This window comes from Myxocyprinus asiaticus, chromosome 46 (genome assembly GCF_019703515.2).
Source record: "Myxocyprinus asiaticus isolate MX2 ecotype Aquarium Trade chromosome 46, UBuf_Myxa_2, whole genome shotgun sequence".
NCBI classification, from domain to species: Eukaryota; Metazoa; Chordata; class Actinopteri; order Cypriniformes; family Catostomidae; genus Myxocyprinus; species Myxocyprinus asiaticus.
In genome coordinates this window covers 3,610,268-3,635,793 of record NC_059389.1, presented here as the reverse complement: position 1 = coordinate 3,635,793, position 25,526 = coordinate 3,610,268, and the positions used below count along the sequence as shown (strand labels likewise).

Sequence of the window (25,526 nt, the reverse complement as noted above, 5' to 3'; positions counted from 1 at the left end):
TTTAGCCTTACTACACCTGCACCACAAGTGGGCTGCATAAAGTGAAGTACAGTAGGCTCTAAAAAGGGCTATTTTGCCATCTTGTGCATACACATCGTCATCATCACATAGATCATTCCTGATGATGTGACCCAAATATTTTACTTTGTTCACCACATTTAGCACTTGGTCTGCCATATAGAATGAGGGAAAATTTCCTTGGTTTTAGGTATCATGACAACACTCTTTTTAGGATTAAATTTAATGTCATACACCATAGCTTGAGCAGACTCTAATCAGTTGCTGTAATCCAGCACTATAAGGAGACAGAATGACTAAGTCATCAGCATACATCAAATGGTTAATAAGACTACCTCCCACCATACATCCAGTCTTACACTCCTTTAATTATTTAGAAAGATCATCCATATACAAATTGAAAAGAACGGGTGACAGTATTCCACCTTGTCGGACCCCATTGGTCATAAGGAAGGGTGCAGATATACTCCTACCCCATCTGGTATGCAAGGTTTGATGTAAATACCAATAATGCAAAATTCTTATCAAATATGGGGAACCCCTCGCTATTGTAGTTTCATAAACAATTTGCCATGATTGATTTGGTAAAAAGCTTTAGATGCATCCAGGAAACACACACATATTGTAGTGTTATGTCTTTTATACTGACTAACGACTTCCTTCAGTGCATATATGCACAAATCTGTGCCATGTTTACTTTTAAAACCAAACTGATTGTTGGTGGTTATTATGCCTTCTTGAAGCCTATCCAAAATAATTTGTTCTAATACTTTTGAGAGTATGCTAGCCAGGGCAATTGGCCTGTAATTTTCTATGCTGGATATTTTACCGGTTTTGTCTTTGACTACTGGCACTAATAAAACAGATAACATAGAGTCAGGTAGTATGCCATGCATTAACAATCCAGAAAAACACATAGCAAGTAACACTAAGATTCTTTGGCAAGCACACTTCAGATGTTCTGCTGTTACTTGGTCAGGGCCACATCCTTTGTTCACTGCCAGTTTCTCATTAGCATAGCACACTTCATCAGGTGTAATAACCACACCATCACTGTTTTTGGCAGAATGATCTACTACCATTATTTTGACAATTCACTATTTTATCATACATTATATATAGATCACTATTATGTGAATGGTTAATAGTGTTACGTTGTCATGGCAACGAAGTTGTAAAATAAAAAAACAAATTTAAAAAATAATTCTGTGTGAATAGCCCTGTACATCCCAGTTCTGGGAACCTTTTGACTGTTCAGTCAAGGGACTTAATTAATATTCATGAGCTGTGCCTTCGTCATAGTAGGATTCGCTAATTCGCTGACCGACTAGTGCCCACCTACCTACAGCTTCTTTTAGCCAATCAACCAGGCCTACAGAGTTGCTTACTTAATATTCATGAGCCAAGCCTTCGCCATAGTAGGATTCGGGCCGATCGGTAAAGATAAACGTGGGCGGGGCTTTACTAAAAGAGCATTGTGCAATGTGAGATCGACTGGAACTCGGTCACCATCTATTGTCTTTGCATTCTTGTGATTGTGGCTATTTATGTGTATTAGTAATGTACAACAATTAATGGCAAAATAAATTTGTGTGCATATTTTAAAATGCTAAACTAAGATTATGGTTTTCATGTGCATTGGTGTATCTGAAGGTCAAATCTCTGTCTTAAAATTAAACAAAAACTTCCTCGTTAAATAATATTCCTGTAATGAAGTGTAAGTGTGTATTTGTGTCCGACAACCGAGTTGACCTTGCTGTGGACACACTACAAGCAAATGTAGAGGTCACCTCTGGGATTTCAATTTTCTTTTATTTCACACAAGTATTGTACTGAATCAACAGTGAATAATCAACTTATTCCAAATAACCAATTTTCCACAGTTAGCTGCCTAAAAAATACAAAGTGCAAATTTGACTCATTTTATGCCATTCACTACCTTAAGACATGGCCCACAAAAACTAAAATATTAGTAGTGGATTTACTGTAGGTTATGTACATTTAAAAGTAACCCACTTTGTTTTAAAATAAATGTTTTAAATTTTTGAGAAGACATTAGAAAAATATTGCAGTTATAAAGTATTTTAACTGACAGTAAAATATAAAAACAAACCCATGTGAGTTGGAAAATGAACGCAAATGTATTTCTCTGCATGAAATGAAGACAGATACTCCATAGTTAGCAAATATATATGGAAAAATATTTCATAAAAATAAAAAAAATCACAGCAAAGAAAATAATTCATAGTTTAGTCAGATGAGTGCCACTGTTTGAGCAATCACAGACAGATTAATTACAGACAATAATAGGAAAAGGTCAATGGGTAGTATTTTCATTATGGGTCTTAAAAATGTTATCGCCCATAATGCAGGGGCGTGCCCAGGACTTTTTTGCCAGGGGTGGCAAAGGGGTTGCAAGGTCGAGTAACGAGGGGGGGTAACATTGTTATGGACCATGCGCGACACAGACAGGTTAAGTCTCCGAGTCGGAGTTGGGGTGGCAAAGCTCATTTTTAGGGTGGCCACCCCGTCACCCTTCTGGCCCTGCCCTTGCTATAATGCCACATCACATTATGATAACATCACAAACACATTTACTGAGTCATCATTATCTATAAAAAAAATAAAAAAACAGGCTGTCTTTCACCAGAGCTAAAGCTTCATTTACTACATTAGACTTTCAGGCGAATAAAATAACAGTTTTGTTCAAGCTCTAGATAAAAATAAATATCTTTATGCCTAGTACTAAAACCAAACATTATCAGATCTGGTGGTAAAGTAGTTTGAACATTTCAATGCTACAGATCATTTAAACAAATGCTACAGAGTGCTCGTGGTATATTTAAACCCTAAAATCGAAATAAAAAAAATAAAAAGTTATATTTGACTTGAAATAAGTCAAATTTTCCGTACCATTAAGAATTTTGCATTGTGACATTATTTTCATAAAAATTACGCACTTATCCCACCACAATTATTATAATAATGTGCAAAATCTCATTGTTAGTGGGCCTGGGTAGCTCAGCAGTAAAGACGCTGGCTACCACCCCTGGAGTTCGCTAGTTCGAATCCCAGGGCGTGCTGAGTGACTCCAGCCAGGTCACCTAAGCAACCAAATGGGCCCGGTTGCTAGGGAGGGTACAGTCACATGGGGTAACCTCCTCGTGGTCGCTATAATGTGGTTCTTTCTCGGTGGGGCGCCTGGTGAATTGAGCGTGGTTGCCGCGGTGGATGGCGTGAAGCCTCCACACGCGCTATGTCTCCGTGGCAACGCGCTCAACAAGCCATGTGATAAGATGCGTGGGTTGATGGTCTCAGACGCAGAGGCAACTGGGATTCGTCCTCCGCCACCCGGACTGAGGCGAATCACTACGCGACCACGAGGACTTAAAAGCACACTGGGAATCCCAAATTGGGAGAAAAGGGGGAAAATCCAAAAAAAATAAAAAAAATCTCATTGTTATACCTGTAAAGCATTAAAATAATTACAAATTATTTAAATAGTAAAAAAAAAAACCATTTATAATAAACAGTTGTAAGTATATGTCAAGGTAGTATTTGTTCTACTGAATTACATTTAAGATGATGATAATATTTATCAAGAAAAATTGAGTCCAGTCAGGATGATTTTTATTACCGCATTTTGTACGAGATTTAATAATTGCATTACAGTAGTAAAAATCTTGGGAAGAAAGTACTTAATCATCATGAAAATTTAGTCCAAAAAAAAATAAATAAATAAAAAAATAAATACTAAATGGCCCCATTTAAAACAAATTAAATTTTTGATCTTGGGGTGAAATATTTTTCAGACATGTCTTCGTTAGATTCACCCTACTATATTAGAGCGCTTTAAAAAAAAAAAAAAAAAAAAAAAAAAAATAATTTTTGGTCTCATTAGCAACTCTAAAATGTCAACTTCAGCCGTTCTGAAATAAAAGATGCCATATTCATTTAGGAAAAAATGTTGAATTTTTTTTCAAACATTCAGCTTCAGTTTTTTCCATTCCAACCTTGATGTGTTTGAAACTAAATTGTGCTCGTGTGGGCCATATGTTGGCACTTTACTAAAAGATTTAGAAATAAAAAAACTCGTTTTGTTTTGCTGGTGTACTGTAGCAAAAGATTTACTATTATCAATCATAAAACACTACATCACTCTACGTCGTTTCGTATGCTACAAAACAGTGAAATCCGAAAGCAAGATTGAAACACAATGCACACCGAGTTTAAAGACTACAGTAACTAAAAAGACAAGTCTATATAGACATGACTGCTAAGTCGAACTGCATTAACACACACCCCCACCCCCCAAAACCCTGACGATGCGTTGCTTCTTAAAGTACCAGCGAAACTAGACTAGAAAATTTAGTCTGACAGTAGATGCATGCTGAAGCGCGAATCGACAGACGGGCGGCGCTCATTTGCCGTCGCCGCTCACACCATCGCTTTCCCAACTAATGTAATTGACGATGGGAGTGATGACACTGTCCTGGACGAAGAGCTGGCAGGCGCTGATCTGGTCGGTCGTGACATTCTGGAAGGTGTAGTACAGTGACGCAGCCAGTGCAAGGAGCACAAGGAGCTTCAACCAGAAGGAGAAGGAGCAGCGGGATCGAGGATGCACAGCAGGTGCTGAAGCGCAAATGTCCGTGATGGACGATTTGGTCGCTGTGTAAACGTGCTGCTGCAGGAGGGGTTCCTCAGACCAGAGATTCAACGGCTTCACTGGACGTCCAGCCGCACCGCGGATCGGTCTCCGACACGTGACCCTGTTCGCAAATATAACAAATTACAAATGCTCTCAGGAAAGTTAAAAGTGGTAAAAAAGTAAAGAAGACTTTATGTAAACAGTACTAATTTGATCACAACTAACGGTTATTTTGATAATCGACTAATCTAACGATTATTAGAACGTTTAATTGACTATTCGACTATAACGATTAATCATTAGCTCTTAACCGACTATTCAGCTTGTGCCTCAACTTAAAACTACCTCTAAATGACATTCACTGAATTACAAAGAAAAAAAATCCTGTTATCACGAGTTTGTCTTGTTTTCCATTTAAAATGATCAAAAAATCCTTAAAACAATATAAATTGACTTGAGAAGCAAATATAAGACATTTAAACTTGCTTTCAGAGTTTGTATCTTGAATATAAGTGTACTTTTTCACTTGTTCATACTTCTGGCAGTGCACTAAAGAAATAAATATATACTCATATTCAAGACATATTCTCTGAAAGCAATCTTATACGTTGCTTCTCTGATAAATGTATTTTGTTTTAAGGATTTTTAGATATATTAAAATATTTAAATATTGTATTCAACATTCTCCAATAAAAAAAAAACATTATTCTGCATTATAGCTCCTAAAGTTAATGTATGATGTTTTAAAGGAGTTTTTGATATTATTTTGGAAAACAAGCCAAAAGAGACTAATCAAATACATATTTAGTTGCGGTTTATAATGGACTAAGACTACCCTCTCTCACCTTTACGTTCACTTCAACTCACAAAAAAACAAACTCTCTCATCAATAGAGCTGCGTATCGTCGATTTTCTTCACAATAAGATATACTGTATGTGTCACGGTGTATATTATGATTCAATATGTCGCGAGCCATCACGATATTCAGCAAAAGCGCTCAAGGGACGAGTGCAGGGGCGGACTGGAGCGGCCCACCAAACCCAGACCACAGCACACCGGCTCATTGATTTAATTTTCCGGTTCAATTTCAAATTTTTGTTAAAAATTAAATAAATACATTTCTATTGACTGCTAGTCGTGACAATGGGCCCCACAGTGCAAAAATTGTCATAACTTTTTTTTTTCTCCCCTTTTCTCCTCAATCTGGAATGCCCAATTTCCAATGTGCTCCGCGTCTGAGACCATCAATCCGCGCATCTTATCACGTGGCTTGTTGAGCGCATTACCGCGGAGACCTAGCGCGTGTGGAGACTTCACACCACCCACCGCGGCATCCGCACTCAACTCACCACGCGCCCCACCGAGAGCGAGAACCACATTATAGTGAACACGAGGAGGTTACTCCATGTGACTCTACCCTCCCTAGCAACCGGGCCAATTTGGTTGCTTAGGAGACCTGGCTGGAGTCACTCAGCTAACCCTGGGATTCGAACTAGCGAACTCCAGGGGTGGTAGCCAGCGTCTTTTTACCACTGAGCTACCCAGGCCCCCGACATGAGAGTATTAAAATAAATGTGCATCTTAAAAAAAAATTCTATATCGATATTTACGTGTTGTATCAATAACATTGGATCGTTGGTTATTGGATGGATGCATCGTCACACCCCTATAAATGGCAGCTGTCAAACATGCAATAACACTCTTAACACATCATCAGGACACTCACATTATTCCAGTGGGCGTGGCAGGTTCATTAGGGAACATATTCTTTAAAATATCTTCTCCGTCCACAGTTGTTTCCTGAACATCAGCAGATGCTGTTTCGTCCACCTGCTGTTGAGCACACATGCAAAAGACAGCTCAGCACATTTTTTAACATTACAGAATGCAAAAAGGCCTGATGAGACTCTTTATTGTGATGCATTTTCCCCCCACGTGGAATTTAGTAATCAATTAGTTTAAGTTTAATCTTTACTTTGGTGCGCTGTCTGCTGCTGGTCCTGGTGGTGACTGGAGTTTTACCTCTGCTCCGGACCGGCTTAGTTGCTATGGGAGGTTCTGGGATTGATTCAACTTCTGGAATATCAATTAGAGGAACAGCAACATTGGTGAAAAAGAGAAGGAAGGTAGAAAAGTCCTGAGATACTGTGACCACGACACTTAATAACAAAGGATGAAGTTCTCATGGAGAACAAAGGCTTACCTTCTTCTTTGTCGCTGTACTGATCTTCTGCTGAATGTGTGTTTCCGTTCTGGTTTCCATCTGGCTTGATGGTGACGGTCTCTGGGATGGTGGTCTCAGGTTCGAGTAGTGTGGTCTCCACTGGAGGCTGTTCCTGGAGCTGCTGAAGTTTCTTCTCGTACACGTTACGCGTAGATGCTGTCATTTAGAGGACAGAGCCGGTTGGAAAACATTCAAAACAGTGATTCAATCCTGGAAAATTTCTACATTACGGGAACCAAAAACACTCACCAACAATCGGCCCGGAGTTGACCCCATATTTTAGAAGCTGCACCTTCAATTCTTCATCAGTCAAACCGAAAACATCCTTCTGGTCAGCCCGAACTCTGTCTGTCTTTCTTGTGGCTTTCTGAGGATGAAGAAAACATCAGAAGTTTTATATATATATATATATATATATATATATATATATATATATATATAACACACACACACACACACACTTTAAAATTATTTAAATTAAGTTTTAACATCAAATAATGCAAACAATGTCAAACTACTGTTGCTCTATTAATTAAGTTTTTATTATTTTTAATAATAATATTACTAGTTTATTAGAACCTTATATCCTAAATCCTAGACTTCTACATTTATCTCAGTCATGCAAATCAGTGTTCAGTGAATGCATTGATTTTCATTAGCCAGATATCCGCGCTCACCCTCCCAGAGCGGCTCCTGTTGGACAGTACCGGAGCTGTGTCGTCATCACTGGAGAAAGTGTCCGCAGGAGGGTTCTTCTTGTTGAGCACGGTCAGGTTCTTCAGATACAGCTGAACATACACGTCTTTCTTGCTGTCAGCGCTGGGCAGAGGAACCTTATTGGCCATTAACTCACTCTTCAGTTTCTCTTTAGTGAGCGACGCCGGATCCTCGAGAAATTGCGCCATGATTTATACCGGAGTGCAATAGAAAACACGGACTTTTACCTACAAAATGCGAGTGCAATTATTTCCTTATTACAAGTGCAATTTTTTAGAATCGAATTAAAGTATTTTGCAAGTTTATAAAATATAATAAATCCGTAATAAAAGCGTGCAACTCTGTCTCGCGCTGTTGACACCGTCAAACCGGCTCGCGCTTTCGTTTGAATGTCCTCGTGTGAATATACGACAAACACAGCTATTTATTTCGTGCAAATATGTTTTTTTTTGTTTTTTTTTTTTGGAAGACTGTATATCTATATTTTTTTATTTAGTAAAAAAAAAAAACCGATGCTAAAATATGGATTTAAGCGGTTTAACAAGGCGGATAAAAGTAGAAATAGCTCGACGGCTCGGTGCGCGCGCGTCGGAACAGGCACAGTGTCATAAAACTCGACGCTCATTGTCTGACTGCATTCAGTAACGCGTTCTTCCATTGGTCGATGAGGAAGAGTGACAGACGTTGGTCCAAAACAAAGAGCTCGACATGGAGCAGCAGCTGCTGCATGTGGTGTTAGTCTGCAACACCAGCAAACACACTTGAGTTTGAGCGAATTTCTTTACAGTCAGTCGTTCTTTGTGTTAAAGTCTGAGAAAAAAGAAAAGAAAAACATTGTGATAAAGGGCATTATATTTCAGTGGATTAGAGAAATTAAAGTGAAATATAGAGTTTTGTCTGGGTTGTATATTATCACAAAATACATTATATATTCAGTAGGTTTAGATGGGTGTTTTTGTTTAGTTGAATAATGTGTATAATTCCAGTCATTATCTAGCTATCCATCATCTATCTATCTATTCATCCATCATCATCTATTTATCCCTCCATCAGCTGTCTGTCTATCCATCATCCATCCATCATCATCTAGCTATCCATCATCCTTCCATCATTTATCCATCATCTATCCATCCATCCATCTATCATCCATCCATCATCTATCCATCCATCTATCATCTATCTATCCATCCATCTATCATCTATCTATCATCCATCCATCATCTATCCATCATCCATCCATCATCTGTCCATCATCCATCATCATCTATCTATCCATCCATCATCATCTATCTATCCATCCATCATCATCTATATATCCATCCATCATCATCTATCTATCTATCATCATCAATCCATCCATCCATCATCTATCTATCTATCCATCCATCATCTATCTATCTATCCATCATCCATCCATATATCCATCATCTATCTATCTATCCATCATCCATCCATATATCCATCATCTATCATCTATCTATCCATCCATCATCTATCTATTTATCCATCATCCATCCATCATCTATCTATTTATCCATCCATCATCATCGATCAATCCATCAATCATCATCTAGCTATCCTTCATCCATCCATCCATCCATCATCTGTCCATATCTATCTATCCATCTATCTATCTATCTATCTGTCTATCTATCTATCCTTCACCAGCTGAGGAAGTTCAACCTGCCACAGGCGCTGCTGATACAGTTCTACTCAGCAGTCATTGAGTCTGTCCTCTGCACTTCAATAACTGTCTGGTTTGGTTCAGCTACAAAATCAGACATCAGAAGACTACAAAGGACAGTTTGGACAGCTGAGAGGATTATTGGTTGTCCCCTGCCCCCCCTTCAAGAACTATACACTTCCAGAGTGAGGAAAAAGGCTGGAAAAATCACTCTGGACCCCACTCACCCTGCCCACTACCTTTTTGGACTGTTGCCTTCTGGCTGACGCTTCAGAGCACCAGAACCGTCAGGCACAGGAACAGGTTTTTCCTCAGGCTATCCATCTCATGAACAGTTAAAACTGCCCCATTGAGCAATAACTATGTGCAATACACAGTTTAGTCTTTTTATATTATCCAACACATCCTTCCTCTTCTGCCATTACATTCCCTTGCACTGTACATAACCGATTTGTATTTAGATTTGCACTACGTATGTGTATTTATGTGTGTATGTATGTATATATATTCATATATGTGTATATATGTGTATATATATATATATATATATATATATATATATATATATATATATATATATATATATATATGTGTGTGTGTGTGTGTGTGTGTGTGTATGTATATATATATATATATATGTATTTATGTATATATATGTATGTATGTATGTATATATATATATATATATATAGATTTGTCTATTGTGTATTCTATATATACTTTTTTCTTTTCAATATTTATCTATTTTTTATTCAATTTTAATTATTTTTTAAAAGTCTTGTTGCTGTTTTTGTATTGTTGTACACTGGAAGCTCCTGTCACCAAGACAAATTCCTTGTATGTGTAAGCATACTTGGCACTAAAGCTGATTCTGATTAGTCTGTTTTTATTTAAGACGTGTAAAAAAAAATATATACACGACTGGGTTAAATGAAATAATTTTATCTAACCCAACATTTAATCTCTGAGCTCAGAGGAAGTGCAGCATAAATGCCTAAAGATGGCAGCATAAGCTGTATTTATGACCAACAGGCTTTACTGTTACAGGACATGCGCTTAAGGTCAAATGGGCAGCACATGTTTAGCAGCAAATCCGGGACAAATCTGTTCTCTTGGTATGACACAGATGGTGTATTGTAAGATAAACACACATACAATACACATGTAGAGTCCCTAATAACACCAACAAGAATGTACATATTGATTTTAGATTAGACATGCTTAAGACATGCCTTAAAGTCAACATGAAATTAAAATGGACCCTATTTACTTCCTTAACATACATTCCTGGTCTTATAGCTCCTGCCTTACTTTTTTCTTTCTCTCTCTGCATATCCGGTGGGTTGTAAATGCCATTTCATGTTGATTTTAAACAAGAATGTCTCCTTAGAAGCTGCCAATTGATAATTTTCAGATTTTTTTTTTCAAATATCTCTTGGACTTATCTGGGCTCTGTTCCATTCATCTCAGACTCACGGCCTCTGCACGCATAATAAACCTGAGCTTGTGTGTGGGTGTGGATGTAGGTGTTGATTCTGACCACTGTCTGGTCTTCCTGGATTCCAGCTCGGTGTGGTTAGGGCACCCTGGATCTCTATAGTGAGAGAGCTGGTCATTTTGCCCCACGTTCATCCCCCCTGATCTGACTTATGTTTCTGGGATATAGCTGAATTATGGCAAAAGTGCCCAAAACCGCACAGATTTTAACGCTTAATCTTTAGTTAAAGCTTTCCAAGAACGGTCTGCCAGTAAAAGGCAGCGAGGGAAACTTTAAAAAATGTTGAGCTCTTAAGAAACACCCGTTCTGTCTTTATTGTATTTCATTTATACAGAAAACAATCCCTGAGCCAAGCACCACATAAAAGTGTCTTTTAAAGCATAACAGTGGTGCCCTTAGGAAAGAGATCTGAGAGAAGCTAAGCAATTATCAACATCAGGGTGTATAAACGTGGTTTTGAAAAAGGAATGCAGTGTAAACTGTAGCAGGGTGATGACATGTTCAAACATATAAACTGTCCAAGCATGTATAATTTCCAAATCCAACAATCTTCGAATTATAAGTACTGTACATTTTTGTTTAATGATGGAACGTGAGAATCCTTATGCATTGTGAATGTTGATGTGCCAGCATCGTGGCAGTCATATTTTAAGAATCATGCGTGTCTGTTTTATGTCTACAGGTTAGAAGGCTTTAACAATCTATATCCCTGTACAGAAGTGTGATTGTCTTGAAATACAATCGTACTCTTATGAACTATAATACTATAAATTGGCAGGACTTCAACCGCTGGTGAATGGGACACTGCGGGGGGCTTCGACCCTATGTGGTCACAGCGATATGAGCCGATTATATTATGGTTAAATATGCCTATCTTGAGCGGTTTCTACACTACATGTAGGAGCCACATCTAAGTGGCATATACTGTATATGGCATGTTTATACAGACTTTATAAGGCGACACAATGTGAATTGTTGTTTTGCAATGCAAAACCACCAGACATACACTCTCTATTAACAAATAATATTTAGGTGGTGCAGAAAAAAGGAATAACAAAGACAGAATTATTAAAAAGAAGACTTAGTTGTACATGCATTGAGCATACTGTGCTGAGGACCAAATTTGTGCAACCTGCACTGTATGCAAGATGTAGCAGCACGCGTATATTTGGCTTTAAAGGCTAGGGTATACTTCGTTATTCATCATGTCATTCCATCTCACGCACGGTTGAGCACTCAACATGTTAGTCACGTGCGCAGGACTGCTTTGTCATACTCTTTAGTACAGTCAACGGCAAGTGCATGTGCAGATGACGTGTAAAGACACGTACTGTCTGAGTATGTAGAAAAAATAGGCTCCACACGGACAGTATGCACATACTCTGCTGATAACGAAATTTGAGGCACACGAAAACCGAAGTATATTTGGCCTTAAATGCTCGGGTATACTTTGCTTTATCGTACGCCATTCCATCTTGAGCATGGTCGAGCGCTCACCCTTTCAGAGTATACTATTTTAATCGTGAGCCCATACAGATGCGTTTGACGCATGAGCACTATGACTGCTTTGTGATATTCTTTTAGCAGAGTCAATGATAGGCGCATGCGGCGATGAAGCACACAGATGCAGACTTTCCGCATGTATAGAAAAACTAGGCTGCACGCGGACAGTATGCGTGTAGTGTGCTAAGAATGAAATTTGCATCATGCGCACTGTACACGAGACTTAGCGGTACACAGAAACGGAAGTATACTTTGGCCTTAAACGCTCGGGTATACTTTGTTTTTCCGTTCGACGTTCCGTCTTGCGCATGGTCACGCGTTCAGCCTTTCAAAGTATACTATTTTGATTGCAAGCACATACGGAGGTGTTTGACACATGCGCACTACGAATGCAGTATGCACGTAATGTGCTGATGATGAAATATGCCATCTATACGGTACTGGTATACTGTTTCCGAACTATACTTTGGCCTTAAAAATGCAAAAAATTTTGTGGACGGGGCCCCATTTTAAGTTTCGAGGGGAGGGGGCCCATAAAAATTTTGTCCCAGGCTCTGTTAATTTGATATGAATCTATAGTCTTGAGTAAATCATAATACAGACATTTACAAAACAATCAAGTCTTTGCAACAAGACAAGACTAGAAATATGGGTTGCCTTGTCTCTGCCTCTGTGTACAACATGAAAAAAACATGAGGTCGTTATTCTTGACCAGCGTTGAACAACTAGCTCCTGAAAGGTTTTTATTCATGGCTAATTAGAATCAGGCCCTTGGTGTGGTGCTAGATTGAGAGGCAGCTTTTTCACAGGCGCTGAATGGATTTGTCCTGGCTTGGAAAAATCTAGTACCTTATATTTCCCCTGTTGACAGTCCAAACTGCTCATATAGGACACACACCTCGATGTCAACCCTGACTACAGAGAAAGTGAGACTGCGTTCCCTGAAGCTGCCAGTCCGGCACTGTATGAACGCCGTGCCAAACAAGTTCTCCATTTATTTGTTCAATTATTATGTGAATTTGTGCTGTTTTGTTTGGCCGGTGTTGATGGAGGTCAGCTTGTGTCAATACTTGGTTGTACTCAGAGGCAATATGAACTGTCAGGTGTTTTTACGAGGCATGAGTGGGCACAAGGGCAAAGCCACCACCCACACCCACCTACTGTGTGCTGGCTGGATGGTTTCCACCGAACCAATCCATCAGGTCTGTCTTGTCATATGACCATGCTTACCCGCATATTGTGACTTTCCCATGTTAGCACAGGAATTCCACCTTGAGGATCTGATATACACGGGCCGACACGAAGAACCGGCATTTTATGCCAAGCACAATTACCCTCGGCACCTGAAGAGAAATCTACCTAGTGTCCCAATGCACACGTCTGGCCCACACAGGCAACTTAACATGAATTGAGCTTGGTTGGATTTTCCAATATTCCATTATAACAGGAATAATCCTCTACAGTACATCTGCTTAGTATAACTGTATTTCTTTGGTGAAAGCCCCTTTCTGCACATTTAGGACCCCAAATCGGGGTATTTCCAAAATACATAATAAAGTGTTTCAATTCTACACATAAGGAAAGTTTCAGCATTTTCAAATGATGTTTTAGTGACTACAACAGTTGGATTACAGGTTTGTCAAAGCAAATAACTTCACCTGGTGCCACAAAGTCATTTGCAAACATAATTCATCATTTGCTGAGGAGGTAACCAGATGTTGATGATTGCACACTGAAAATAACATCCTGATCTTATGAAAATTATGTGACCGTGGCAATGACTTTACATGTTTTGTTGCACGTATTGCGGCAGTTCCGATATGAAATGTGCACCGTGTGGTGCTAAAAGCGATGAGGTTTTTAAGGTTAATTCTCTATCAAGTTTTAAATCAACAAACCTCCCTACCCTAAACCTTGAACCTAAACCTAATCAATAGTGTCAGAAAAAGCAAATGTGAAATTAAAAGCGCAATTGCTGAAGCAACCACGTCATTTGGTGGTGCTTCTATAACACTTTCAGCTCATGTGTCGTTAAACGTTAAGATGTTAAATGTTAAAATTAGGGCTGTCGATTTAATTGAGTGAGATTCATTAAATAAAAAATAACGTGTTCAAAATATTTATGCAATTAATCATGTCCCCGGACTGTAATAAGGAATATTCCTTATATCTGAGCAATTCAAGCTTGTAGTACCACCTGTTTTCAGCAGGGGGCAGTAAGCGAAACTCCAGCTGTATAGGCAATGTGCAGCTTACACAGAGAACAAACCACTCTTACTGACAGCTACGGTTGCCACTTTTGAAGTTGTAAAATAAGGACACTCAAATGGGCAGGGCGGTGGGGAGGGGGGGGAATTAATAGTAACAAATTAATAACAAATGCGTTATTAATAATAACAAAATATATATCCTTTCTTATGCAAAAATTTGAACTTTCCTGACCCATGATTTATATAAAAAATAACATCTTTATATATAAAAATATATATTTATCTTCTTTATCTTATTTATGTACACATTTTGGTTGGTTTAGAAGTATTTTTTAATCATTTTTAGTTATTTTATTAATTTTTTTCCTTCACCTGTACTTCTTGTCTTTATGTGATTGTATTCATACATTGTTCTGTGTAATCTTATTAAACATTTATATAGAAAAAATCCACAGTTTACCCACCATAGTCAAAAATTCCAACTTTAATTAGCGATCTGGAACGATTTCACCATGACGCCATTGGACCAGCGTAAAATCGGGACAAATCTCATCCCGTATTGATACGGGACGCATCATTTCATCTTTAAATACGGGACGATCCCATATTTTACGGGACGGGTGGCAACCCTACCTACAGCAGACAGCACAAGGAGAAAACGTTCTTGTGTTTAAACACAGGTTGATGGAGCGAAACTCCGAACGCAGGGATCTCAAGATGCATTTTTCTACGTTTCAAACTACATTTAACTTGACACAGCGACCTAAAAACTGTATTTTTATGACACGATGCAACCGAGATGCTCCAAACGTGTCTGTCTGATGCAGGTGTACATTGACGCGTCCTTAGACAAGCTCTTATAATAAATCTCAGACTGATTGATGAATTCAACTGCAAAACGGATTGCTGTGAACTCTAGGCAAATGACAGACTTATGTTCAGTAATATGGAAATAAGCAGTATGTTGCATTCTAAAGCCACTTTTACTATTGTGTTTTATAATGCTTTACTTGTGTACCACAATAATGTAATGCATTTTAAATATCTGTATTATTTTATATATATATATATATATATATATATATACTGTATATTATTTATAATTATTTAATCATTATGTATTGAATTATTGTTATTTGACGGGCTTTCTCAGCAAATATTTAAATATGCGATTAATTGCAATTAATTAATCGGCATACCATGTAATTAATTGGATTTAAACTTTCAATCGATTGACAGCCCTAATTAAAATGTATTGCCTTCCAAGTCATGTGCTATTGTAAAAGTGTTTAGATGTCATAAGATAGAATTGGGTGAGGAACAGGGCAAAAATTAAGTGTTTACAAACTGACAATCTGCCGTTTTACTCGTGATTTGTGCGGAAGTGAATAAAAGTCGTTGTTGTAGCACCTCTAGTGTTCATTTCACCAGGAAACTACTGCGATACATAGAACGAGCCATGTAAAAATTATTTTTGTGAAAATGTAGGCATCGTAATGTGATTCTTTGAGCCCAGGTTGGAAAATAATGAATAGAAATTCATTAAAAATGCTGCACATTACCCAAAAATAAATAAATACATGAACACCTTAAACCAGCCAAATGTGGTTTTCTTGTCTTTGCTGACCACCAGGCTTGTCAAGTTTGATGGTTTTAGGGGTTTGGGGCACTTGTCATCTGGTCGGGCTGGAAGACAAGCCAGTCCATACATTTTTTTAGCAGGGATGGCAAAGCAGGTGCCATTTTTGTGTTATTTCTAAACATTACTAGTAGGCCTGACACATTCTATCTGATGTATTCTTCTCAATTCTAACTGGCTGCACTTTTAACTTGTTTTATGTTATATTACATCACAGGGGGCATACTCACAAGTCTTTGGAATGACCGAAGAGCTCTCCACCTGTAACGAGACAGAATAACGCGGCAACAGAAAAAGAAGCATCTTTTCTCTTTCCATTCCTGTCCCGCACTGAACCCGCTCGCTCTGGAAACTTAAACAGCTTTTTAAGAATGAGGAGGCTTTTTCAGTTTGTTGCTAAATTTAGGTTGGCCCTGTGCAGGCGGCAGGTTCCCGAGCCATTTTCAACAAAGATGAGCCGTAGCCCTTGCCCAGTGCTGGCGGGTGGTGACTGCCGGTGGTCTGCTGTTCTCTTATGCACTAGCTTTTAAGTAAACACGGCAATTCTGCGGTTGCCATCGCCAGGGCAGCCAGCAAAAGGCCTTACTGTGTGGCAGCACACACAGCCTTGGTGTGCCTTCTCCTACACCCCTCCACCACCCCCCCACCACTTTCTGCTTAGTGGACTGAGGTCAATGGGCATCAAGACCCATGATGTATGATCTCTCAAAATGTGATAAAGCCCCTCAGTATTTCACCCTCTGGTTCCCGTTGTTCCAGCGATGACAAAACACTTTTTTACAAGTTTTATCTGTGCCGTATCACTCATCGTATGAAACTCTGGGTCTTTAGAAGAACACCTTCCATCCACCTCCATTATGCAGTAAATATTTGTATATTTTATGTATGGCTGGATGGTGGAAGGCAAAACAAACCGAGCGTTTACTGGAAGGGCTTTCCCTCCAGACGATTAGATAAAATCGAAACATGTTTTTGTAGGCGGTTTGCTCACTGCTGAAATGTTGACAGACCACATAGGATGGCACCTGCTTGTCATATATTCAACAACGAAAACAACATCAGAATTAGAATCAGAATGAGCTACATACACACATACACACACACACACACACACACACACATATATATATATATATATATATATATATATATATATATATATATATATATATATATATATATATATACACACACATACACACATATACACATACATACACACACATATACACATACACACATACATATACATACATATACACATATATGAATATACAGTTGTGCTCAAAAGTTTGCATACCCTGGCAGAAATTGTGACATTTTGGCATTGATTTTGAAAATATGACTGATCATGCAAAAAACTGTCTTTTTTTAAAGGATAGTGATCATATGAAGCCATTTATTATCACATAGTTGTTTGGCTCCTTTTTAAATCATAATGATAACAGAAATCACCCAAATGGCCCTGATCAGATTTTACATACCCTTGAATGTTTGGCCTTGTTACAGACACACAAGGTGACACACACAGGATTAAATGGCAATTAAAACCTGTGGCTTTTTAAATTGCAATTAGTGTCTGTGTATAAACAGTCAATGAGTTTGTTAGCTCTCACGTGGATGCACTGAGCAGGCTAGATACTGAGCCATAGAGAGCAGAAAAGAACTGTCAAAAGACCTGCGTAACAAGGTAATGGAACTTTATAAAGATGGAAAAGGATATAAAAAGATATCCAAAGCCTTGAAAATGCCAGTCAGTACTGTTCAATCAATTATTAAGAAGTGGAAAATTTGGGGATCTCTTGATACCAAGCCAAGGTCAGGTAGACCAAGAAAGGTTTCAGCCACAACTGCCAGAAGAATTGTTTGGGATACAAAGAAAAACCCACAGGTAACCTCAGGAGAAATACAGGCTGCTCTGGAAAAAGACGGTGTGGTTGTTTCAAGGCGCACAATATGACGATACTTGAACAAAAATGAGCTGCATGGTCGAGTTGCCAGAAAGAAGCCTTTACTGCACCAATGCCACAAAAAAGCCCGGTTACAATATGCCCAACAACACCTTGACACGCCTCACAACTTCTGGCACACTGTAATTTGGAGTGACGAGACCAAAATAGAGCTTTATTGTCACAACCATAAGCGCTATGTTTGGAGAGGGGTCAACAAGGCCTATAGTGAAAAGAATACCATCCCCACTGTGAAGCATGGTGGTGGCTCACTGATGTTTTGGGGGTGTGAGATCTAAAGGCACGGGGAATCTTGTGAAAATTGATGGCAAGATGAATGTCGCATGTTATCAGAAAATACTGGCAGACAATTTGCATTCTTCTGCACGAAAGCTGCGCATGGGACACTCTTGGACTTTCCAGCACGACAGTGACCCTAAGCACAAGGCCAAGTTGACCCTCCAGAAAAAGGTGAAGGTTCTGGAGTGGCCATCACAGTCTCCTGACATTAATATCATCGAGCCACTCTGGGGAGATCTCAAACGTGCGGTTCATGCAAGACGACCAAAGACTTTGCATGACCTGGAGGCATTTTGCCAAGACAAATGGGCAGCTATACCACCTGCAAGAATTTGGGGCCTCATAGACAACTATTACAAAAGACTGCACGCTGTCATTGATGCTAAAGGGGGCAATACACAGTATTAAGAACTAAGAGTATGCAGAGTTTTGAACAGGGGTCATTTCATTTTTTTCTTTGTTGCCATGTTTTGTTTTATGATTGTGCAATTCTGTTATAACCTACAGTTGAATATGAATCCCATAAGAAATAAAAGAAATGTGTTTTGCCTGCTCACTCATGTTTTCTTTAAAAATGGTACATATATTACCAATTCTCCAAGGGTATGCAAACTTTTGAGCACAACTGTATATACATACATATACACACACACATACACAAATCTAAATACAAATCGGTTATGTACAGTGCAAGGGAATGTAATGGCAGAAGAGGTAGGATGTGTTGGATAATATATAAAGACTAAGCTGTGTATTGCACATTAATTATTGCTCAAAGGGGCAGTTTTAACTGTTCATGAGATGGATAGCCTGGGGGAAAAAACTGTTCCTGTGCCTGACGGTTCTGGTGCTCAGAGCTCTGAAGTGTCGGCCAGAAGGCAACAGTTCAAAAAGGTAGTGGGCAGTGTGAGTGGGGTCCAGAGTGAATTTTCCAGCCTTTTTCCTCACTCTGGAAGTGTATAGTTCTTGAAGGGATGGCAGGGGGCAACCAATAATCCTCTCAGCAGTCCGAACTGTCCTTTGTAGTCTTCTGATGTCTGATTTCGTAGCTGAACAAACCAGACAGTTATTGAAGTGTAGAGGACAGACTCAATGACTGTTGAGTAGAACTGTATCAGCAGCGTCTGTGGCAGGTTGAATTTCCTCAACTGGTGAAGGAAGTACAACCTCTGCTGGGCCTTTTTCGCAATGGAGTCAATGTGGGTCTCTCACTTCAGGTCCTGTGAGATGGTAGTGCCCAGGAACCTGAATGACTCCACTGCTACCACAGTGCTGTTTCGAATGGTGAGGGGGGACAGTGTTGAGGGGTTCCTCCTAAAGTCCACAATCATTTCCACCGTTTTGAGCGTGTTCAGCTCAAGGTTGTTTTGACTGCACCAGACAGCCAGCTGTTTAACTTCGCTTCTGTATGCAGACTCATCATCATCTCGGATGAGGCCAATGACAGTGGTGTTGTCTGCAAACTTCAGGAGCTTGACAGAGGGGTCCTTGGCGATGCAGTCATTGGTGTAGAGGGAGAAGAGTAGTGGGGAGAGCACACATCCCTGGGGGGCACCAGTGCTGATTGTACAGGTGCTGGAAGTGAATTTCCCCTGTCTCACAAGCTGCTGCCTGTCTGTCAGAAAGCTGGTAATCCACTGACAGATAGATGTGGGAACAGAGAGTTGGTGTAATTAGTCCGGAGAATAGCTAGGATGATGGTGTTAAAAGCCGAATTGAAGTCCACAAAAAGGATCTTTGCATATGTCCCTGGTCTGTCCAGATGTTGCAGGATATGATGCAATCGCATGTTGACTGCATCATCCACAGACCTGTTTGCTCGATAAGCAAATTGAAGGGGATCTAGAAAGGGTCCAGTGATGTCCTTCAGGTGGGCCAACACCAGTCTCAGGGCGATAGGTCTGTAGTCATTAAGTCCTGTGATTTTTGGTTTCTTTGTGATGGGGATGATAGTGAAACGTTTGAAGCAGCATGGGACTTCACACTGCTCCAGTGATCTAATGAAGATCTGTGTGAAGATGGGGGCCAGCTGGTTAGCACAGGATCTAAGACATGCAGGTGAAACGCCATCTGGGCCCTGTGCTTTCCTTATCCTTTGTTTTTGAAAGACACGGCTCACATCATCTTCACAGATCTTAAGTGCAGGTTGAGTAGCAGGAGGGGGGAGGAGGGGGGTTGCAGGAGGTGTTGGTGTTTGTGTGAAGGTCAGAGTGGGTGTGGGGTGTGATATTGGGCCTTTCAAATCTACAGTAGAACACATTCAGGTCTCCAGCCAGTTGTTGGTCCACCACAGGGTCCACAGGGTCCACCATAGGGTTGGGAGTCCTGTAATTCGTAAGTTGTTTCATGCCACTCCACACTGATGCAGAGTCGTTAGCTGAAGCTTCTCAGAGTATCTTCTTTTAACCACTCTGATTGAGTAGAAAGGCTTACAGTTAATAAAGAGCGCTTCCAAATTAGGACAGCACATCTTCTTTAATGTTGTTACATCTGTACACTAACTTTCATTGATGTAAAAGCATGTTCCACCGCCTCTCATTTTCCCCGTTAACTCCGCGATGCGATCCACTCTGAACAGCTGAAAGCACGGCAGATGTAACGCGCTGTCCGGAATGGCTTCACTCAGCCAGGTTTCTGTGAAGCACAAGGCAGCAGAGGTTGAAAAGTCCTTGTTTGTGCGGGTGAGGAGACGTAGTTCATCTATTTTGTTAGGAAGAGTGTGGAGATTCGCAAGATGAATGCTCGGCAGCATTGTTCGAAAGCCCCGCCGACAGAGCTTGACCAGTGTGCCTGCTCGTCACCCTCGCCTGCGTCTCATAGCGTGTTTAAACAACACAGCCGCACCTCTGACTAAAATGTCAAACAAAACGTCCAAATATTAAAAATCCGGGAAAAGATTGATTGGTATATGCTGTCGAATGTTCAGCAGTTCGTCTCTGGTAAAACTACTGGAAAAAGATTACTAAACACAGGACAAACAAAAAAAACAACAAAACAATAGAAGCAATCCACACCGAGGTGGCCATCCGTGGCGCCATCATGATGTATAAGAAAACATAAAAGCTATGTTGACCTCCATCACTTAAAATGCCTTTATTGTCTTGTATATCGTGTTACAATTTTGCTACTATGTAAATAGTATGAGTTTCAAATGGCCTTGGGGAAAAAAGCAATCCAAAAGGCAATTTATAAAATTTAAATATGTTGTCTATGATAATATACCAAAAATTTTGAAAATATATTAGGAACAATCAAAAACAGCTGAGAAATCAGTGCCAAATATTGAAAATCGTATATATCCACATTGTTTGGGGTTTGTAGACTCAAAAAGTCAAATGCAAGGAACATTTGAGTTGACCTTGTTGAAATAACTCAATGATCCAAATTTTTGGGGCCTGGGTAGCTCAGCGAGTATTGACGCTGACTACCACCCCTGGAGTCGTGGGTTCGAATCTGGAGTCGCGGGTTCGTGACTCCAGCCAGGTCTCCTAAGCAACCAAATTGTCCTGGTTGCTAGGGAGGGTAGAGTCACATTGGGTAACCTCCTCATGGTTGTGATTAGTGGTTCTTGCTCTCAATGGGGCAAATTGTGCGTGAATCGCGGAGAGTAGCATGAGCCTCCACATGCTATGAGTCTCCGTGGTGTCATGCACAACAAGCCACGTGATAAGAAGCAGATTGACTGTCTCAGAAGCGGAGGCAACTGAGACTTGTCCTCCGCCACCCGGATTGAGGTGAGTAACCGCGCCACCACGAAGACCTACTAAGTAGTGGGAACTGGGCATTCCAAATTGGGAGAAAAAGGGGGATAAAAAATAAATAAATAAAATAATCAAAATTTTTGTTGGCTGAATGTGTCAAAAGTTATTAAGCTGAAATAGAAAATATAATGCAAATTTTAGTGTTACTGTCATACTTTTAATTTTTTTTTACTGTTTGTAGCTTTTATTTATGCTGTTAGTTATTGTGTTTGTTGTCACTTCCAGTTATTTTTCATGTAGCAATAATTCAAAGCTCATCTTTTTACTCAATGATGTCACAGCACCATTGAGTGTATTGTGATTAATTTTTACTAACCAATCATATTTTCTGCTTCAGTAAGGGGAAGGATATTTCTAGTGTCTACAGTGAAATGTTGGTGCGCCAGCAGTGCTAGAGTCATCATAATTTGCACTGTTAATTTACTTCGCTGCTAAACATGAACATTTTTAAGCATTTAAATTAGGGATGCACGATATATCGGCGGTCATATCGTTATCGGCCAATAAATGTGAATATTTAGGGGTTTTTTTCTCCACTTTTCTCCCCAATTTGGAATGCCCAATTCCCAATGTGCTCCAAGTCCTCGTGGTGGCGTAGTGACTCGCCTCAATTCGGGTGGCAGAGGACGAATCTCAGTTGCCTCCGCGTCTGAGACCGTCAATCCACGCATCTTATCATATGGCTTGTTGAGCGCATTACCACAGAGATGTAGCATGCGTGGAGGCTCACGCTATTCTCCGCGGCATCCACGCAGAACTCACCACGCGCCCCACCGAGAACAAGAACTACATTATTGCGACCACGAGGAGGTTACCCCATGTGACTCTACCCTCCCTAGCAACTGGACCAATTTGGTTGCTTAGGAGACCTGGCTGGAGTCACTCAGCACGCCCTGGATTCAAACTCGTGACTCCAGGGGTGGTAGTCAGTGTCAATACTGGCTGAGTTACTCAGGCCCCAATAAATGTGAATTTTAAAGTTGTCAGTCAGATAAGAAAATCTGTCCGATATTTTAAAGCCGATAAATTATGGCTTTTTTCAGGCACACACTACTCACCCCGAGGGTTTTGATCGGTGCCTTCTGCATGATGTGACACGTCAGCACGCAACAGACTTTGCTTTAGAAGGTCATACTTGATCTGAGTAAACACTCCATTTTACTTATCCATGCCACACTTGCATTTTGTTTATTCTTTTTGTTTATTAAAGCATATTGTCATGTTGATAGTGAGTTTTAAAATAAAAGCAATTATACACTTTACATGTTTGATTTCATTTGAAGTGCTCTGGACATGGCTTTATAAGCTGAACCTTATGTTTTTATAATCAGGCACACAGAATGTTGATTTATATCCAGATTTAGGTTTATTGGCTAATTTATCGGCGATCTGCCTCCAAATATAATGAATTATCGGTTATCGGTATCGGACACAATTTCCATATCGGTGCATCCCTAATTTAAATTGCCTACAGCTATTAAACTTTGTGACTAAACACGTGCAAATTTTTGAGTTATCAGAGTTGTCCAGTAATATTAAATGTCAATTTTTTCTGCCTTTTACTTATCGTGAGATCAAATAATTTCAATTTATATTTCTTTACATTATAGCACACACAAAAAAAATAACCATAAATTCTTATGGATATAGTACTATAACAACATTCATATTAGCTACAGTCCTTAACAGTTTATTATACATATACTTTTTTTTAATTAATATACATTTTTTCCCATTTTGCTTGTGTTTTGCGATTGACTGATCAATTCACAGTATGTCCACATCTTCAGTCAATACTACACCACTGCTTTTAAGTTGACACAACTTACACAATTTTTAAGGCAGCATGAATGCTTACTTTTTAAGTTGAAACAACAAGATTTTGTTTACAATGAAGGAAAACGTGTCCATAGACAAATATACGTAACATTTTCTTTATTCAGAGGACGAAAAGTGCAAAAAGTTCCAAATTGCCCCGTGCAAGAAAAGACCAAATGTTTATGAATTATGAACCCTGAATGTTTTCAAAAATGTTTAGACTCTTCTTACGTTGAGCACTTTGGCACTTTTGTCTCTGATTAAAAAAATGTCTATGGACACAGCATGCAAGCTTTTTCCTTACTTGCAAAAAGATATTAAAATATATATATATTGCTAATATATACTGTTAAATACATTTCTATGTATTTAGAGTATATTTTAGTTATTAATTTTTCCAGATATACATTTATTGTAGATATTAATATAAAATAAAAAAAATATACATGCAATATATATATATATATATACATATATAAATATATACATCTTCAATAGCCATTTTTAAATCCTCTTTGAAAACATATTTATTTTCTTTAGCATTTGAATAGGACTTTTAATATGTTAAATTAAGTACATTTTATTATTTATTATTATTATTTATTAATTTATTTATTTTGCATGTATATAATTCTGTTGTATATTTTTTTATTGATTTTAAAGCACTTTGGGTCAACTTCTGTTGTTTTTAAATGTGCTATATAAATAAAGGTTTACATGACATGCATTTCAGCAAGTCTAAATACATTTTGTACTTGATTTTTCGAAATGTGAAGATTTATACAAAATATATTTCTACATTTTATATACTGTATGCATATTGTAAGTGTATATTTATATATATATATATCTATAATAAAAAATAAAAACTTGTCGAATTATATTAAAGAAATTTGCATACAGTAAACCGTGAGCCAATGTATACTTTTTATGAGTTACTGTATGTGAAAGTAATTTTAAATATATTATACTATAAAAATGTATACTGTAAAGTGATACAAAGCACTTTGCAAGTGAAAGTTTTCTTGTATGTTTTATAAGTTCAGGAACATATCAAGTTTGACTTTGACAAGTTTCACCTATAGTGCTTATTAAAAACACACATGTGCCTTTGTGTGACCCCTAGTTTTGAATATTTAAACCCTGTTTCTACTAACACTACTGCTGTAAAGAAGTCCTCTTGATGCCTAGATATTGAAACAATATGTGTGTGTTCTTCTAACAATTGTGACCTCTGCTTATGGAGATCGGTAGTGGGAGGTGTTTGGGGGGATTTGGGAGCAGACTTGTCGATTTCCAAACTTCTTACCTGCTAGCAGAAGGATTTACTGGAACCCTCAGACAGTCTTTCACAGCTCAGGCTCTAAACGGGCCGTTGGCACGATGGCCATGTTTTCTCTGGCAGCGATTCAAACCCGCCGGACTCAGATCCAAAAGTACCTACACAACACAAACCAGTGGGATGTTTGGATGATAAATTGCCGACGTTCTGCAGTTGAACAAAAAAATATTGGCCTCGCTGGGGACATCAGTCTTAATAATCTCACAGTTAG

General features: G+C 38.9%; 1 protein-coding gene across 1 annotated transcript; it reads right to left on the bottom strand.

Annotated features, from left to right (window-relative positions):
• Positions 1-1,816: 1,816 nt before the first annotated feature.
• Positions 1,817-8,736, bottom strand: LOC127435588 (lamina-associated polypeptide 2, isoforms beta/delta/epsilon/gamma-like). The gene is made up of 6 exons (XM_051689146.1): positions 7,572-8,736; positions 7,144-7,261; positions 6,874-7,050; positions 6,646-6,746; positions 6,397-6,503; positions 1,817-4,790 (listed from the first exon to the last, which is right to left on the bottom strand). The coding sequence occupies exons 1-6, from the start codon at positions 7,797-7,799 to the stop codon at positions 4,439-4,441; spliced, it is 1,083 nt and encodes a 360-aa protein (XP_051545106.1). The 5' UTR covers positions 7,800-8,736; the 3' UTR covers positions 1,817-4,438.
• Between the last annotated feature and the right edge of the window lie 16,790 nt (positions 8,737-25,526).

Coding starts and splice junctions, on each gene's coding strand:
- LOC127435588 (XM_051689146.1), bottom strand. CDS start 7,799: ATGGCGCAATTTCTCGAGGATCCGGCGTCGCTCACTAAAGAGAAACTG. Junction 7,262..7,571: donor ACAGGAGCCGCTCTGGGAGG/GTGAGCGCGGAT, acceptor CTTCATCCTCAG/AAAGCCACAAGAAAGACAGA. Junction 4,791..6,396: donor GCCACGCCCACTGGAATAAT/GTGAGTGTCCTG, acceptor ATTTGCGAACAG/GGTCACGTGTCGGAGACCGA.